Source organism: Ochotona princeps, chromosome 24, assembly GCF_030435755.1.
Source record: "Ochotona princeps isolate mOchPri1 chromosome 24, mOchPri1.hap1, whole genome shotgun sequence".
In the NCBI taxonomy this organism is placed as follows: domain Eukaryota; kingdom Metazoa; phylum Chordata; class Mammalia; order Lagomorpha; family Ochotonidae; genus Ochotona; species Ochotona princeps.
Genome location: NC_080855.1, coordinates 33,281,878 through 33,300,560, shown reverse-complemented (window position 1 = coordinate 33,300,560; position 18,683 = coordinate 33,281,878). Strand labels below are relative to the sequence as shown.

Below are 18,683 nucleotides of genomic sequence, written 5' to 3'. Positions count from 1 at the left end.
AAACACACATTTGAAAAAGGGATATGTTCCTCAACATGAAAATAATTTCTCAAGAAGAAAAATTATGATGCAAGGGACAAAAGCGAAGTTTTCATAGAGGAAAAAAAAGTTACATTTTCTCAATAAAAGACAAATATTTGTACACGAATGCTACGGTGGAGAGATTTCTTCAGTTTCAAGGTTCTGCCAGAGAACAAAAGAAAACACAGGTTCACACCACCACTAGACACAGTGGAAGTCCCATCCCTGCCTGCTGTTCCTTTTACAAATACACGAAACTCAATGAATGCAAGGTTTGCTCGAAAGATAAAAGACCAAATATCTGGTAAATTCCAAAAGAGACAGGCGTTCCTAAAAGAGGTTCCAACGGCTGGATCAACAAACATGTCTTTCCTGGTATAAGAAGCAACCACTTAAAATGAACCAACAGAAACAAATACAATCCTCTATGTTTATTCTACTTTCCTTAGAAAGCAAACATTGAAGACTCAGACCTCTGTTATGTCTTTTTGAGTCCAGACTCTGGTATATGGCAAACACTCTGGTATATGGCAAACAGGGAGTGTATCCACAGTTCTTTTGATGCCTAAAATTACTCTATCAGATGCTAGTACCAAATAAATAAACACTCTGTGAAATTGGTAAGCGGGGCGGGGGGGGGGGGGGGGACAACACAGCAAAAGAGTCTGTGGTACAAGTATCACATATTGGCACAAGCACAAGTTCCAGCACCTCCACTTCTGACCCAGATACCTGATAATGACCTGGAAAGGCAGCAGAGGACGGCACCCATATGAAAAACTCAAAACAAACTTCTAGTTTCGGACTGATCCAGCTACAGCCAACTGCAGTTATTGGGGAGTGAACCAATGAATGGGAGAACTCTTTCTGTCTCACATTTATTTGTAACTGTGCCAAAAAAAAAAAAATAATAATAATAATAAAAAAAAAATAAGCAAGGGTCTAGCATGATAACCTAGTGGCTAAATCCTTGACTTGAATCTACTGGGATCCCATATGGGCATGGGAACCAGTTTGAGTCCCGACTGCTCCACTTTCCATCCAGCTCCCTGCTTGTGGCCTGGGAAAGCAGTTGAGGACGGAACAAAGCCTTGGGACCCTGCAGCTGTGTGGGAGACCCGGAAGTAGCTCCTGGCTTCGGATGGGCGCAGCCCTGGCTGCTGTGGCCACTTGGGCAGTGAACCAGAAGACGGGAGATCACTCCCTCGCTCTCTACTCCTCTCTATAAATCTGCCCTTCAATATAAATAAATAAATCTAAGGTACTATTAATGTCTCATTAATGTCTCCTCTCTCCTGAACCTCTTTCCCCGGCAAGTCTACCCTGCAAGTCTCCCAAGCTACAACTCTTCATGCCCACTAAACCACTTAAAACGGTAAGTCAGCTAAACCTCTACTTTCAAAACAAGGATGTTAACACCTGACGCTAAAGATCAAAATGACAATGTATTAAAAAAGCATTTTATAGATAACGATGGCTATAAAGAAATAAGCATCTTACTAGAAGTCATCTGCAGATGGAAATGGTTCAAAACACACGTTTCCTTCCCAAGAAGACATCCTCACTGTTCATCTAGGACTTGGGGACTCAGCGAGGGTTCTTACCTCAGCTTCCCCACTTCCCAGGAAGTACTACGTGTAACTGACCAAGTATAGCATTTTTCAAGGTCCAACAGATGGTCCCATCTGTCATGTTTGTGTTATTGTTGTTTTTCAAGATGTTTTTATTTAAAAAGTCATATTTTTTAAAAGATTTATTTGTTTTTATTGCAAAGTCAGATATACAGAGAGAAGGAGAGACAGAGACAAGGATCTTCCGTTTGATGATTCACTCCCCAAGTGACTGCAACAGCCGGTGCTGCGCCAATCCGAATCCTGGAGCCAGGAGCTCTTCCGCGTCTCCCATGCGGGTGCAGGGTCCCAAGGCTTTGGGCCGTCCTCGACTGCTTTCCCAGGCCACAAGCAGGGAGCTGGATGGCAAGCGGTGCCGCTGGGATTAGAACCGGCGCCCCTATGGGATCCCGGAGTGTTCAAGGCAAGGACTTTAGCCGCTACGCCACTGCACTGGGCCCGAAAAGTCATATTTACAGAGAGAAGAGACAGAGAAAAAGGTCTTTCATTCACTAATTCACACCCCAAGTGGCTGCTAACTTGAAGCCAGGAGCCAGGAGCTTCCTCTGGATCTCCAACGGTGGTGCAGGGTTCAAGGCTTTGGTCCATCCTCGACTGCTTTCCCAGGCCACAAGCAGGGAGCTGGTTTGAAGTAGAGCTGCCGGGATTTGAACTGGCACCCATATGGGATCTCAGCACATGAAAGGCGAGGACTGCAGCCATTGGCCTATTGTGCCAGGTCCCCATCTGTCATGTTTTAAAGGTGAAACATACAGATGGATTCAGTCACTTCTAACCAAATTCAACAGTCTTCAAAAGTAAAGGGCAACTTTTCTGAGAGGAACAACCATGCACTTCAGAGCTATTTACCTCGTAATTACTGAGCAGGGCAGCGTTGGCATCCTTTCTGCAAAAGAGAAAGCGGCAATCATCAGTCCAGGCGTATACCACTTCTGATATTAAATATCTACAACCTAATTCCTTTGCCAAGACCCACTAGCTCAGGTCAGGATTTCAGAGATTATACCCTAAAGCTGAGAAACATCCTAAATACCACATGGCTGAGCAGCTTGTAGATCATTTCAGATCAGATTTCCTTTTTTATAAGGATAACCTATCCCATAGCCATCAGCAGGCAGGTAATGAAGCACATGCATTCCAAGTCTACACAGGCAGAAGGTATGAGTTCTGGGAGGAAGAACAAAGGGTGTAGGGGCCAGTGAACCAGAGTGGAGCCAGAAATAACTGGAGAAGTAAAGTGCTGCCACATCCTAAACCCATCTCCTCCTCCCATACCACCAGACTCCCATTAGCTGCTGACATGTCTGCTACCTACTCCTTATGCTCAGTCAACAGGAACAATCTTGGTCTTAACATCACACTGCCAGTTCCAGTAGCATTCAGGAACCAAAAGCCGAAAGTGCCCAGCTTCCAGATCAACTCAACAGGCTCCTGCTCACGAACTCAAGCAGTGGTTAAAAGCCTAGGACCCCTGTGTAACAGCTGTCGAGGCAACACATCACTGTGTGTATGCACTCATATAAGCATAGCCATGTAATTTAATATTCAGCTATCACTGATCTGTTTTATCTTGCACCCCAAAGCAGTCTAGAGGGAATACAGTTTGACAAGAGTTTTGAAATCAGACAAATCTGGGTTCATATTCTAGTTCTGCCTCCTACAAGGGGCACTGTGTTACACTGAGCTACAACAAAAATGGAGATAGACCGCAATCTAGAAGCATAGCATGGATTCTAAAGTCAGATCCACTAGAAATTGGCAGGGTGGATATGCTTAAATTTCCTCATCTATAAATGGCAATTATGGTATAATCTTGTCAGACTGTTCACAGGACAACACATGTGAAGAGCCTGTGACACAGTAAGCGTTCTGTAATTGCCATCACCATTACTACCTGTGCTACCACCGTCATCACAAACTCCTCCTACCTCCTCATTAAACTATGATGATGAAATGAGACAGCAACTTTTAAATTTATCACATTTCTAGGTGCTTAGTAGGATTTCCAATAGTGGAGATTATTATTTTTTTTAAGACATCATCCCACTTAATTCTTACCAAAATCTTATGAGAAACTATCAGTGTGGTTCCTACTTTACAGATGATAAAATTGAGACTTAGTAACCTTCTGAGGGTCCCACAGTAAGACACCTAACCGAGGCGTATAAATAACTACAGAATGGTGGAAAATGAGACTGGACTGGATGAATGGAAGCCAGTCATTAGAAACCTCAAAATTCAGGTAGAATGCTTTTGATAAAATGTGCATACTTAAAACCAGAAATGGGCTAAAATGATGAAAATGATGGCACATAATTTCAAACACATGTGGCCAACTTGAAAGGTAATTTTCCCAGTCAATAAATACAGCAAAATTAGTAGATGGTTCATACAGGATGGATCTAAACCTCATGTCAGTGCACTGATGTCAGCGTGCCAACCAAATCGACATATAAAGTTTACCAAACTCCACGAGTGACTCAACAACTATGATTTCACTGTTTTATGCTACCCAAATGATCACTACTGTGTTGAGATCACAAAGAACACAGTATCAAAAAAAAAAAAAAAAAAAAAAAAAAAAACAGGTGTGGGGGCCCAGCCTGATAGCCTAGTGACTAAATCCTTGCCTTGCATCCCATATGGGTGCTAGTTCATACCCTGGCAGCTCCACTTCCCATCCAGCTCCCTGCTTGTGGCCTGGGAAAGCAGCAGATGATGTCCCAAGGCCCTGGGAACCTGCACCCATGTGGGAGACCCAGAAGCTTTTGATCAGCTGAGCTCTGGCCGTTACAGCCACTTGGGGAGTGAACCAGCGGATGGAAGACCTTTGTCTACTTCTGTCTGTATATCTGCCTTTCTAATGAAACACACACAACACCCCTTGGTGTGACTATTCGGGCTAGTAGTTAAGATGTTTGCATTCAATATCAGAGGCCCTGGATTCAAATTTCTAGCTCTGGATTCCAGCTTCCTGCTAATGCGAAATGGAGGAGGCAGCAGTTATAGCCCAAGGACTTGGGTTCCAGTCACCCAGATGGAAGCCCTGCACCAAGTTCTCGGCTTCTTCTGGGAAGTGAGCCAGAGGGGGAGCGAACTCTCATTTTCTCTCCACCTCTCAAATTAGAATAATGAAAGTTACTTAACAAAGGAAGTACCATGCACAATTAGTGTGAGTTTATCTGAAATTAAAAATGACCATATCCAACCACATGCCATCTTTGTCCACTTAATCAGGAAGTCAACCGACAAGGCCTCCTTCTTTGTTTGTTTGAAATTGAGTTACAGCTCACTGTGCTCTCCAAAACACAGGCATTAAAACATCCCTTCCCGGAACAGCTCACTGGGGAAAAAAAATCATAACATTATTTTGCTTCAGGGCTGATGGAACCAGTCCAAGTGCCACTGTTATAACCACATTCCTAAATCACGGCCCCCCCCCTCCATCAAGTAGAATCTTTCATTTAGTAAGAAAGGTGTCTTTGGCCCTTCCAAGTCACTACCCCACTACTTGAGTCAATATTCCTAGTGCTAAGAATCTGAAGAGTATCAGCTTCTTTTCCAGAACTGACATAACAAAGGAGGGAAAATCCTTCATATATAGTCAATGAATCTGTGTGTAAGAACCAGGGAACAATGGATATTTACATTGTACCTTGCAGGCTCTGGCTGAGAAAAGCTCACTTACTGTTATCACCATTTGAAGAGTGGATGGAAGATAACCCTCACACTCTCTCTCCCTCCCTTCCCCTCTCTCTTTATCTCTTTCAGGCAAAATTAAACCTTTTTTTAAAAAAAGAAATTTGGGGCATGGAGTGATAGCCTAATGGTTAAATTCTTGCCTTGTACATGCCACAATCCTATATTGGCACCACCAGTTCATATCCTGGCTGCTCCACTTCCCATCCAGTTCCCTGCTTGTGGCCTGGGAGAGCAGTACATGAAGGGCCAAAGCTTTGGGACCCTGCACCCACGTGGGAGACCTGGGAGAAGAATCTGGCTTCTGGTTTCGGATCAGCACAGCTCTGGGACACTGCAGCCACCTGCGGAGTGAGCCGGCAAAGGAGGATCTTTCTCTCTGTCTCCTTCTCTCTGTATATCTGCCTTTCCAATTAAAAACAAAAATTAAATAAATCTTTGTAAAAAAGGGATTTGAAAAACTTTGCCTCAGCTGACTGAAGCTGACTTGCTATTTGAAATTTAACCTGTTAACATCTGCTTAACTTGTTGAGATAAACTGATCAAAACAAACTGGGAAACTGGATTCCGAATAAACAGAACAAGATGATCTATTGACTTTCCTTAAAAGCACACAAATGTACACAAAGAGCCCACACACACAGTGGCTGTTACGCCACAGTTCTCTCTTACCAACGCAATGACAAGCAGAATTGCTCAAATTCTGCCTGTTCAATTTCTGCTATTGACTCAAGTCATGTTTTTGGTACAGTACAACTTGATAGTTGACGCAATCAACAGTTTAAACTGTGGCAGTATTAAAAAAAACTTTTTTTTTTTTTTTAAATTTGAAAGGCAGATGTGCAGAGAGAAGGAGAGAGATCTTCCATTTTCTAGTTCACTCCTCAAATGGCCACACAGCCAATCTGAAGCCAGCAGCCAGGAGCTTCTTCTGGGTCTCCCATGTGACTGCAGGGGTCCAAGCCCTTGAGTCTTCCTCTGCTGCTTTTCCTGGGCTGTAGCAGAGTGCTGGACAGGAAATGCAGCACCTGAGAACCCTACCAGGGCTCACATGGAATGCCAATGCCACAGCGGAGGAATACCTTGCTATACCACCACACTGGACCCAGTGGAATTCTCTTCTTGTTTAGCAAACAACTGTATTGTCTCTGGTCCCGTTACTGAATTGTCACATTACCCACTGTTCTCAATCTCAGAATGTCCATCTGTAAAATCAAAGAAATCCTGGGGTCTACGACTTGAGTAGTATAAGCCTCCTCCTACTGTGCCTGCAAACTATAAGCATTATGTACTGGCCACTCCGCTTCTGATTCACTTTCCAGCTAATCGCCTGAAGTAAAATACACAAGATGCTATGAGTTTCAGGGCTGCTGCAACTACACAGAAGCCCTGGAAGATTCTACTGGCTCCTGATCCACCCAGCTCCATTTGTTTTTGCTAAATGGACAGTGAAGAGCTGATGGGAGATTTTTGTCTCTCTCTGTAACTACCTTTCTAATACAAACAAAACATACATTTAAAGGGTTTGGGCCATGGGGTCAGGGTAAAAGCAGCTCCCTACAGTGTGGCGACTGAGGGGGTGCCCCAGCCAGGCCGGACCCAATGCTAGGGACTCAGGCCAAAGTCACTGCTGCCAGGCAGTGACCCAGTCCTAGGTGCCAGGCTCTGCCTACTGGCCACCCAGAGGTGAACTCTGGGGTTTTTAGGATATGTAATTGCTGCCTAGGGCACCCATGCCAGTGTGAGTGTAGGTGAGGGATGAATTATGGATGATTACCAGCAACAGGCTCACAGAACTTTCTGGCAAGTATGGGGACTGAGATCTGTGGGTTTGGAGGGCAGAGTCCATATGATCTATTTGGGTCAGACTGATTCACCAACCGACATGGGAATCTTGAGATGGGCTGTTAGCACAGAGCATCACTGACTGCCATACACCAGTCCACATGAATGTTAGGGAGGAGGGCCTGTCTGGCAGGGCTAGGTACCAGTACCTGATTGAGTGGTGGAACAGGGCATGGGTCACACTTCGCAGGGTCAAGACATGAACCAACATGCAAGAGAACCAGGTCCAAGTGTAGATTCTGTGGGGGTAGTGTGGGCCCAACCCTGAAGAAATAGAAGTCCCACTGGTTAGCTCACAAGCTGGGGTGAGGTGAAGGGCTGAGTTAGGTGTGACCATGGAACCTGCCATCATTCACGGGGAAAGGAACCAACAGTCTGGGTAGGTCAAGGCAACAGCACCCGAAGTGCACCCTATCCTAAAATAGGATGTGGGGTGGGCCGAGCTACAAATGGAAGGCAGGGCCAAGCAAACCTCAACTCACAAGGAAGAACAGAAATCAGGATGGAGCACAGGTCATGCCGAGCTAAGCTCTTACACCAACTGGTCTGCACGAGCCAGGGATACTAGGCCACAGCATTGAAGGCAAAGGCTGAGACAGGTGAGGGGCTATGCCAAGTTGGGTCAGAGCAACCACTGGCATAACGCATAATCTAGGGCTGGGAATAGGCTCAGGTGGGGAGCTGTGAAAGAACACCCTTGCTGGGTTGGGGTTCCCCCTGATGAGTGCGGGGGCCATACTGGGGGCTGCACTCTAGTCTGGATATGGCTGCAATCTCTTTTGGCACAAGTGTGAACTGGGGCTGGGTGCACCCAACCAGGCTAGACGCCAGCACCATGTGGTGCTCTGCAGAACCTGGGTAGATGTAGGACGAACTAGGCTAGGTCTCTGCCCCTAATGAGCCATGTGTGAGCAGTGTCTGGGTATGGACAAGCCTTGGCTGGGCTGAAACATCCAACAGTAAGGATCAGAATGGATTGAAGGCCGGTAAGGAGGGCTGGCCCATGGACTCACCAGTACGTGCAAGATCTGACAATGGGAGAGGTTCTGATGGAAGAGCTTGGGAAACTCCTCTGGCAGGACACAGTCCTTACAGGTGAGCGCAAGAACCACGATAGGGAGCAACACAGACCAGGCCAGAGAAAGGTACCCACCAGCATACATTTAGCATAGGTTGAGGGCAGACCAGGCTGAACCAGTTCACATCACCTGCTGGCAAATCTGAGCACCAGAATAGAGTTTGGGTCGGGCCAGGTATGGTTGCAACACAAACCAGTGCACATTACAGAATGCAAAGGTGAGGTGAGCTGTACCAGATGTGGCCGCAGCACCCAACAGCACACGTGAGAACCAGGGAAGGCGGGGGCAAAGACAGCAAGGGGAATGTGGGTTCCCCTGATGGACAGCCACTCCCCAGGCACAGCATGAGTTGGGATGGGGGCAGACCAGACCAGGCAGGGCTACAACACCTGCGGGCCTCATGTGAGTTAGAACAGGGAAAAGCCAGGTTGGGCTGACTGTTCCTACTGGTGCAAGCATAAATCAGAATGTGTGAGGGTTGGTTGGGCTTTGCTGCAGCATCAGCTGGCAGAGGCTGGCACTGGAGGGCTAAATCTGTCAAGTTAAACTCCAGAACCCCCTGAAGAATGCATAATCCAGGAGTGGGAGTGGTCTAGGAGGGAAATAGTGGGCACCTCCCTCTCGGGTTACCACTCCCACTGGAGAGCATGAAAACCAGGACAGGGGAAGGGGTGGCTAGACAGAAATAGCAAGCTCCACTATGTGTATGGGCTGGATAAATGGGTTGGTGGCGCTGCACTAGGCTTCCAATGCCCATTGACATGTACGAGAACTAAATGGGATGTGGGACAGATTGAACAAGTCTGCGGTACATACTGGCAAGCATGAGAACCAGGGTAGGGGGCAGGACTGGAGGGGGTTATGGGGAGTCACCCCAACTAGGCTGCAGCTCCCACTGGTTTGCGTGAGGGCCGAGTATAAAGTGGGCAGGACTAGGCTGAACGGCAACACCTATCAGTTCACGTGGGTGACAGGGCTGGAAAAAGAACTGACCCAGCAATTGCAACAACCAGTATATTCATAAGCTAACTGGGGCAACAGACTGTGCCGGACTCTGTACTGGCAAGCACACATACGAATCAGGTCTGGGATCACCACTGATGAAGCTTCTTTGGAGATCCCTCCAACTGAACTGCTCATCTCAGAATCCCAACCATGAAGAGACTATGTCAGCCAGTGGATTCTGAAGAGATTTCATCGCGCTTGGAGTGGCGAGACTGGCAGCAATTCAGAATTGTTGAACTATCAAAACTGCTTGAGCAGGAGCCTCGGAATGTGCCCCCATCAGGGACCTGGGATGGGTGGGAGGCTGGGTGGGGCTTTTCTCTTTGTTTCTCCCCTGACACCAGATACAGGGGAAATAAAATGATATTAATGCGGAAACAATTAGTCTCACCCACTTTCCTGTAGCCCTTGACCCTTTGTACCATAATCAAGTAAGATGATAAAAAAACAAACAAACCATACATTAAAAAAAAAAATCCTTACATCCTTACACTATTTCAAAAAGATGGTAAATACAACAGTGTTCATGTTCCTGCGTCTATTAAGCTCAGAAAGAAAAATGAACACAAAATGTTTCAAGTATAAAAATAATCTCATGGCATTAAAATGGGCAAACACTTTACATAAGGACCATCCACAGCTGACAATGGTTCAAGCTAACAATTTTTCAAACTTTCTAATCTGAAAAAAGTATATACATTCATGAGAAACCATGCTTGAAATACTGAATTTCATCTTTCCCCAGGCTGGATCTTCTTCTGTCTACGGCAACAGCAACAGCAAGAAGCATCTCCTAGTCCGTTTCAGAACCAGAACAGGAAATAATCAATATTCTCAGCAACATCCTTTGTTGCTAAGTTACGGCACAGTGTACACTAGGTATACTGAGTGCATTTCCCATTTATAATATTTTCATCTAAAGATGACTTTATCTTAAAAAAAAAAAAAAAAAAGGTCAAGAAAATTTAAGGGACCCGTGTCACGGTGTAGTACATAAAGCCGCCATCTGCAGTGTTGGCATTCCAAAGAGGTGAGAATGTGGGTCCTGGTTGCTTCCCCCTCCTTTTTTTTAAAGATTTATTTATTTTTATGGGAAAGTCAGAGAGAAGGAAATACAGAGAGACGATGATTTTCCATCTACTACTTCACTCCCTAAGCAGCTGGACTGGCCAGAACTGAGCTGATCTGAAGCCAGGAGCAACTTTCCGTCCTGAGGCTTTGCGCCGTCCTCTACTGCCATTCTAGGCCACAAGCAGGGAGCTGGATGGGAAGTGGACCGGCTGGACCACAAACCAGCGCCCACATGGGATGCCGACGCACGCTAGGCGAGGATTTAGCCATTGAGCCATCACACCGGGCCCAGCTGCTCCACCTCTGATCCAGCTCCCACTGCTGTGCCTGGGAAAGCAGCAGAGGACATGACCCAAATGAACTGGGTCGCTGCACCCGTAGGGGAGACACGCATGGTTAACGGTAAGGTGCTTTAAGCATCAGGATAAGTGAGAAAAGGGGTTCTGAAATGTATTGTTGGGGAACAAGGAAAGAAAGTGGAGAGGAAGGCTCCCAGGGCTTAAGAGAACCTCCACATTTTGATGCCCAACATGAGAGGAAGGGCAGCCTAGAAAGGAAAGGGCCCCAGGAAGTCCTCGACATGGACAGCAGTGCAGGAGTGCCTGTCACACAGTCAAGAGAGCTTCTAGCATTTCTGCGTCAGCTGATGCTGAGGGAGCAAGACAGGGAGGGTCAGAAAAGCAGTTTTAGATTTGACAAGACAGAGACTAGAGTGATTTCCACAACAGCCATTTCTGCAGCAACAGTGAGTCCAGCGGTAAGCCAAGGCAACGAGGAGGTAAACAACATTTTGCTGTGAGGGGAGGCAGAAATGTAGGAACAGGTAAGCATGAATGTGGCGACAAGATCTTTTTAAAAGATGAATTCTGGGGCCCGGTGGCGTGGCCTAGCGGCTAAAGTCCTCACCTTGAATGCCCTGGGATCCCATATGGGCACCAGTTCTAATCCCGGCAGCTCCACTTCCCATCCAGCTCCCTGCTTGTGGCCTGGGAAAGCAGTCGAGGACGGCCCAAAGCCTTGGGACCCTGCACCCGTGTGGGAGACCTGGAAGAGGTTCCTGGTTCCCGGCACTGGATTGGCGCAGCACTGGCCGTTGCGGCTCACTTGGGGAGTGAATCATCGGATGGAAGATCTTCCTCTGTCTCTCCTCCTCTCTGTATATCTGACTTTGTAATAAAAATAAATCTTTATGGGCCCGGCGGCATGGCCTAGTGGCTAAAGTCCTCACCTTGAAAGCCCCGGGATCCCATATGGGCGCCGGTTCTAATCCCGGCAGCTCCACTTCCCATCCAGCTCCCTGCTTGTGGCCTGGGAAAGCAGTCGAGGATGGCCCAATGCTTTGGGACCCTGCACCCGTGTGGGAGACCCGGAAGAGGTTCCTGGTTCCCAGCATTGGATCGGCGTGCACCGGCCCATTGCGGTCACTTGGGGAGTAAAAAATCGGACGGAAGATCTTTCTCTCTGTCTCTCCTCTCTGTATATCTGACTTTGTAATAAAATAAAATAAATCTTAAAAAAAAAAATAAATCTTTATTTAAAAAAAAAAAAGATGAATTCTGGGGCTGGTGCCATGGGGAAAAAAAAAACCAGGCTAATCCTCCTGACATCCCATATGGGTGCTAGCTCAAGTCCATTCTTGAATCGAGACTAGCTGTTTTACTTCTGATCCAGCTCCCTGTGAATGTGCTTGGGAGCACAGTGGAGGATGGCCGAAATCCTACACTCATGAAGGAGAGCTGGAAGACCAGCCCAGCTCTGGCCACTGGGGCTATTTAAGGAGTGACTCAGCAGATGAGAGATCTCTGTAACTCTGCTTTTCTAATTAAAAAGAAAAGAAAATCAGAAAAAGTGTATACTACAATTTAGACATTAGTTTGGACGTTGAGCGTCTCCCAAAGGCTCATGCGTTGAGTGTTTGGTCCGCAAACTCTTATGTTAATGGCACTAAAAGAGTAGAAACTGAATCCAGTTGCGATAGTTGAAGATAGACCCTTCGGGAAATAGTGGATTAGGTCATTAGATTGGTCTTAATGAAATATCAGCATTCTAAGTGACCACCTAAACCCCATTCCTGCCTCATGCAACATGATGCTCTGTGCCACTTCAGAATCCTGCCAACGCAAATGCCAACCCCAGAAGCTGGAGCAGTGGGGCCTGCTCCATCTTGGACCGTGAACCTGCACAACTGTGAACTAGAGAATAAAGAACCCGTTTTTCTTTGTAAAGTTAGTTGCCTTGGGTATTTCACTGCAGACACAAAAAGCGGTCAACACAATGTACAAATTTTAAACTTGTTTGTATACTAATAGGGAATACGCTGGTAAGGAGGGAAGTTAATGATGGTGGCTTATCTTGGAATAATACACGTGAATGTTTTTCAAGCTGCAGATTAAACTCCACCAGTGGGTTGGCTACTAACTTAATCTAGTGGGTCAACTTTCAGTAAAAGAATGAATAAGAGCAGAGTGTACAGTGTAAGATACTGAACCCATCATCAAAGCTTTATATGCCGATAGCTACTTCAAAAAAAAAGTCTGGGGTCCCCAGCTTGGTGTAGCAGGCTGAGCGTCTGTCTGCAGCACAGGCATCCCACAAAGGGACCCATTTGAGTCCTGGCTGCTCCATGGCTGACTAGCTCCCTGCTAACGGCCTGGAAGGCAGCAGAGGATGACCTAAGCGCCAGGACCCCTGAACCCACCTAGCAGACCATGAAGAAGCTCCTGACTTCAGATCGGCCCATTTGTTTCTCCTCTGTAACTCTGCCTTTCAGATAAATAAATAAATCTTTATTAAAAATAATACGGAAGCCACCAGCACACACAATCACTAATCATGAAGCAAAAAGCACCTAAAGAAAATGTTTTACAGGTGCCGCAGAAAACACAACATAGGCATGCTTACCAATTAACACCACCCATGTAAAAAGCCACACGCAAGGATGTTAGCACAAACCTCCGCCTGCACGCGGAACAGCGAGTAAACAGCGAAAAGACCACGTGGAGTTATTAAAACTTTTCCTCCCCGTACTTCCGCGCGCAGCAGATCCAGCCCCGACACACCGTTCACCCCTTCAAGGGCTAAGTGCGCCCCAGCGAACCCCGACACCGGCCCTTTCCAGGAGCACCCCCGCCCCAAGCACGGCTCCGCTCCAACCCTTCTCCGTCTCTTCTCCAGCTACTTCTAGGCTCCAGGGTTTCCGAGATCCTCGCTCGGAGACACGGCCATGCTCGCCTGATCGCTGAGACCCAGGAAGGACTAGAAATAAACGAATGGGAGGAAGCGACGGGGGCTCACGGAACAGTCACTGAGGCCTGCGCCCCAGAGCGAAAAGTCCTTTCCTCCCCGCCCCTCCGCATCGCCTGTCTACATCTCGCGGTTCCCCGCGGAGTATCTCGGCCCAAAGCTTACACTTCCATGGCCGTCCTGGCTTTGGGCGACCCCGGCTGCGGAAGAAGAAGACGCCACAGCCGCCACCACAGCTTCCGACACACGCCGCGCCGGGAGTGCGCGCGGCACGCCGGGAGCTTGGAGGACCCGGAACTTCTGCGCAGGCCTGTGGCGGGCGGAACCGGAAGCGAGCCTGTCGTAAAGAAACCCGCCCCGTAATAGTGCCGCTTGGCTGAGTCGTTCCATCTGGCCTGGTGAGGGGCCCGCGTTTAAGTCTGAAAACGCAGCTGCGCGTCCTTGTGCGCTTGCTCCAGGTGTGTTGTCATGGAAGGTGTTAACCTTGTGAAAGAGGATAAAAATCCCTTGGCCCCTGTCTCCAAGCCTCCTTGGGAAATGTTTGGCAAAAAAAAAAAAAAAAGGAAGAGGAGAAGGAGAAAAGAAGAATGAATTTCCCCAAAAGTCCATTACCAGGTGCTTGAAGATGCTTGTGATGGAAACAACCTCAATGCCCAACAGTGGAGGGTTGGTCACGCTTGAGCCTTACCGTGTAATCTATGCAGACAGGAGAAACCGTCATTTGGTATGTCCCAGGATTCACACACACACAAACAGTGGATACTACTGAGCCACAAGCACAGAATACAATTCTGTATTTGAAATATTAAAAGCTTTTTTGAAGTGTTAAAAACTTTTAGGATTTAAAAATGCAAATTGATGTGATGTTACACACACACAAAATTACCTGGGTGTATGGAAGTTAAAGCCATTTCATATCTTGTATAAAACGTGGAACTGGAAAAGTGACTGTCCACTGCTTGCCATCCAGCCATACATTTTGGCCGATTTGAAATTTTTTGTTTTTATTTTTCCCTTCATTTTTAGTTTTTAAGATTCATTTTTTTTTTAAGATTTATGTTTATTACAAAGTCAGATACACAGAGAGGAGGAGAGACAGAGAGGAAGATCTTCCATCCGATGATTCACTCCCCAAGTGAGCCGCAACGGGCTGGTGCGCGCCAATCCGATGCCAGGAGCCAGGAACCTCCTCCAGGTCTCCCACACGGGTGCAGTGTCCCAAGGCATTGGGCCATCCTCGACTGCTTTCCCAGGCTACAAGTAGGGAGCTGGATGGGAAGTGGAGCTGCCGGGATTAGAACCGGCGCCCATATGGGATCCCAGGGCGTTCAAGGTGAGGACTTCAGCCGCTATGCCATGCCGCCGGGCCCAATTCATTTGTTTTTTGTTATTAATATTTGATGATACAGTTCCATCTGCTTGAAATATTTCTTAAGGACTAGAAGGCAATATACCAGAATATTAACAGCAGCAGGATAAGTCAATTGCTAATTTTCTGCTTATTTTATACTTCCATGCTATATTGGTTATTATTTACTAAATTCATTGCTCTTGCTAGGCTGTTCCTGAACCCTGCATTATTCCATAATACTAACAGCTAATGATACAAAATTTGCAGTTAGCTAAACTGTGATCCATTTTTTTCCTTTCATTCTCTCTTCCTTTTTAAAGTTTATTTCTGTGAAATGTAGAGTGAGGGCCCAGCACAGTGACCTGGTGGCTAAAGTCCTTGCCTTGAATGTTCTGGGATCCCATATGGGCACAGGTTCTAACCCCGGCTGCTCCACTTCCCATCCAGCTCTCTGCTTGTGGCCTGGGAAAGCAATAGAGGACAGCCCAGGGACTTGGGACCCTGCACTTGCAAGGGAAACCCAGAGGAGGCTCCTGGCTCCTGGCTCTGGATCAGCTCGGCTTTAGCCATTACAGCTACTTGGGGATGATCTTCCTCTCTGTCTCTCCTTCACTCTGTAGGTCTGACTTTCCAATGAAAATAAAATAAACCTTTCAAAAAAAGAGGCAGAGTGACAGGGACAGAAGAGGAGAGATAAAGATATCAGTTTTCATCCACCGGGTCACTTCCCGATGACCGTGATGGCCACAGATGGACCAAGCCAAAACCAGGAGCCTGGAAGTCCATGCAGGATTCTCCCACAGATGGCAGGGGCTCAGGTACTAATGCCATCTTCCCTGCTTTCCCAAGTCAACGTGGAGAGCTATACTGGAAGTAGAGTAGCATGAATCCAACCAGTGCTCATATGGGACCATGGCACTGTAGGCTATAGCTTACCCCACTGCACCACAACACCAACTCCCAAAAATACTTTTTTTTTAAGAAAAAAGATTTATTTATTTTTATTGGAAAGTCAGATATACAAAGAGGAGGAGAGACAGAGAAGGAGATCTTCTGTCCGTTGATTCACTCCCCAAGTGGCTGCAATGGCTGGAACTGAGCCAATCTGAAGCTAGGAGCCAGAAGCCTCTTCCAGGTCTCCCATGCAGGTGCAGGGTCCTAAGGCTTTGGGCTGTCCTCGACTGTTTCTCCAGGCCACAAGCAGGGAGCTGGATGGGAAGAGGAACAGCTGGGATATGAACCAACGCTTGTATGGGATCCCGTTGCGTTGAAAGTGAGCACTTTAGCCACTAGGCTATTGTGCTACCCCCTCAATACTTTTAAAAAATTATTTATTTGAAAGTCAGGGTTAAAGAGGGAGGAAAAAACAAAGAGAGAAAAAAATCTCTCACCCTCTTGTTCACTTCCCAAATGGCTGCAATGACTAGGTCAAATCTGATACCCTGAAACCCAATTCTGGTCTCCCATGTAGATGCAGGAGGCAAGGATTGGGGCTGTCTTTCACTGCTCTCCCAGGCTTATTAACAGGGATCTGAAGTGGACATGGACACAAACCAGGGCCCATATGGGATGCCAGCATTACCGGTAGCAGCTTGAAATGCTGGGCCACAACAAGGAAAAAAAAAAAAAGAACAACTAACTTTTGAAATCAATTATTTTGAAATAAACACCATTCCATGCACACCTGGCTTGATTTGTGTGAACAGTGACCTGTACTTCTCTTGAGAAGAACAGGTTGCACATACACATACCAAAAAAGTGCTGAAGATGCTGTGTTATTCAGTCAACAAACAGGGTCTGATGATGCAAGTGTGAGTAATAGCCTCCACTCTTGCTGGCCAATAGTCCAGTTGCGAAACAAGCTCTAGACATAAATAACTCCAATGTGCTGTGTTGGGACACCATGGAGCCCAGGAGACAATGACTAATGAGGTGGAGAGGCGTCCCAAAGCCAGGGGTGTTCCAGTTGGGTGTGGGGAGGAGCACACGAGGCCAAGGTTGCAGGGTAAGAGAAACGGGTGGCTGCAGTGGCTCAGGCATGCTTTACAGTGAGGCACTAGACAGGGTTCAGGTTCAAACGATACCCAGCCACGTGTTTGCTCACCCATGATCCTCTGGGATAGGAACGATTACTGCTAACAGATAAGCCTCAAACCTTGTTTCTGTGGTGAAGTGACTGGTGGTGATCAGATAGTATCTCCATCAAATATGAAGTTATTACAGTCATGTTTCTCATCATTCAAAATAAAAAAAACAGCCTTGAATATAGAAATCCAAAATAAACAGCTCAGGGTCTCCATTAGGCATGTCCCCTGATCACATAATATCAGGTAGACAGGGAAAAAGAAGGTTAGAGAAAGAGCTAGGAGAAAGTGGTTGCAGGAGAAGGGACTTCTGTTTGGGAAATTGTGACAGTACAAGGTGGTGCCTGGATTGACTCTCAAGAGGGGGTCGAATCTGGCCTGTGCAGGGGGTGGTACAAGCTGAGCCGCAATGGAAACAAAGGTGTGGGACTGGGACAGTGCAGCTCCTGGTGTAGACTAAACGTGCAGTCTGCAGGCCAGCATTGTAGTGCAACAATGATAACCATTCCCTTGTGATGCCACTGGCTTGTGGGTCTGGTTTGTTCCAAACTTATCTATTGAAACCGTGTCGTGAGTGAGCCATCCCTTGGAAATGCTCTCCTGTCTTCGCTCTTGTCTGTTTTCTCCTCTTCTCTTGTTTCTTCTCTCTATTGCTCTGCCTTCCAAACAAATGCATATATTTTTCAAAAATGATGTGGCATGAAGGAATAAGGATGCAAACCCAAGAAGAAAAGCCAATATTCTGTTATGTACAGTCCAAGAGGACCTGCGCAGAAAACAGAGTGGGAACAGCAAAGCATCTCAGAGATGAAGACCTTGAGAGAAGATAGATGAGACTCTGTTATTACCCTTCAGGAACAGGAATTATGTTGCCCTGGTGACAGCCATTATTTCTGTGTACTCCTGGGGGACACACAGGAATGAGTCAGTCAGGTGGGGTGATTATAGGAGGGAGCATTGGCCAGACAGCCTGAGTGAAATATAGATTGGGTCACATATTAGCTGTGTGGTTTCAAGCAAGTTTCTTTTTTTTTATTTAAGATTTATTTATTTTTATTACAAAGTCAAATATACACAGAGGAGGAGATACAGAGAGGAAGATCTTCCGTCGGATGATTCACTCCCCAAGTGAGCACAACGGCCGGTGCTATGCCGATCTGAAGCCAGGAACCAGGAACCAGGAACCTCCTAGGGGTCTCCCATGCTGGTGCAAGGTCCCAAAGCCTTGGGACATCCTCAACTGCTTTCCCAGGCCACAAGCAGGGAGCTGGATGGGAAGTGTAGCTGCTGGGACCAGAATCGGCTCCCATATGGGATCCTGGCAGGCTCAAGACGAGGACATTAGCCGCTAGGCCACCATGCCGGGCCCTCAAGCAAGTTGCTTAAACAGTCAACACCTTGGGGCCCAGTGCGGTTATCAGGAGCCATGTACTATAGTCACACTGAAGCCATTTTGAATATAGACCTATGGGACAGTGGAAAACCCCCAGTTGGCTAGATGCTTGGGAAAGAGGTTATGAAACTAATCACACACTTAGCTTCAATTGTTTCTAGCAACTGTTTTAGAATGTGATTTATGTTGTACCTGCCAACATCTTGTACCTATACTGTTATTAATATAGTGGTTACTATTGTTGATATGGTGGCTGCTCAA

At 46.8% G+C, this 18,683-nt stretch overlaps 1 protein-coding gene across 2 annotated transcripts in view; it reads right to left on the bottom strand.

Moving 5' to 3' along the window:
* Positions 1-13,861, bottom strand: part of CRCP (CGRP receptor component) — a 56,492-nt gene extending 42,631 nt beyond the window's left edge. The window contains exons 1-2 of one of the 2 annotated variants that reach the window (XR_009247579.1): positions 13,760-13,861; positions 2,502-2,538 (exon numbers count right to left, since the gene is read on the bottom strand). Coding sequence is in view for 1 of the 2 variants with exons in the window: in XM_058680824.1 (XP_058536807.1) it covers positions 2,502-2,538; positions 13,760-13,767 (45 nt within the window). In the remaining variant the exon portion in view is untranslated. The remainder of the gene's footprint in view (positions 1-2,501; positions 2,539-13,759) is intronic. The other variant, XM_058680824.1, reaches the window with a different exon arrangement.
* Between the last annotated feature and the right edge of the window lie 4,822 nt (positions 13,862-18,683).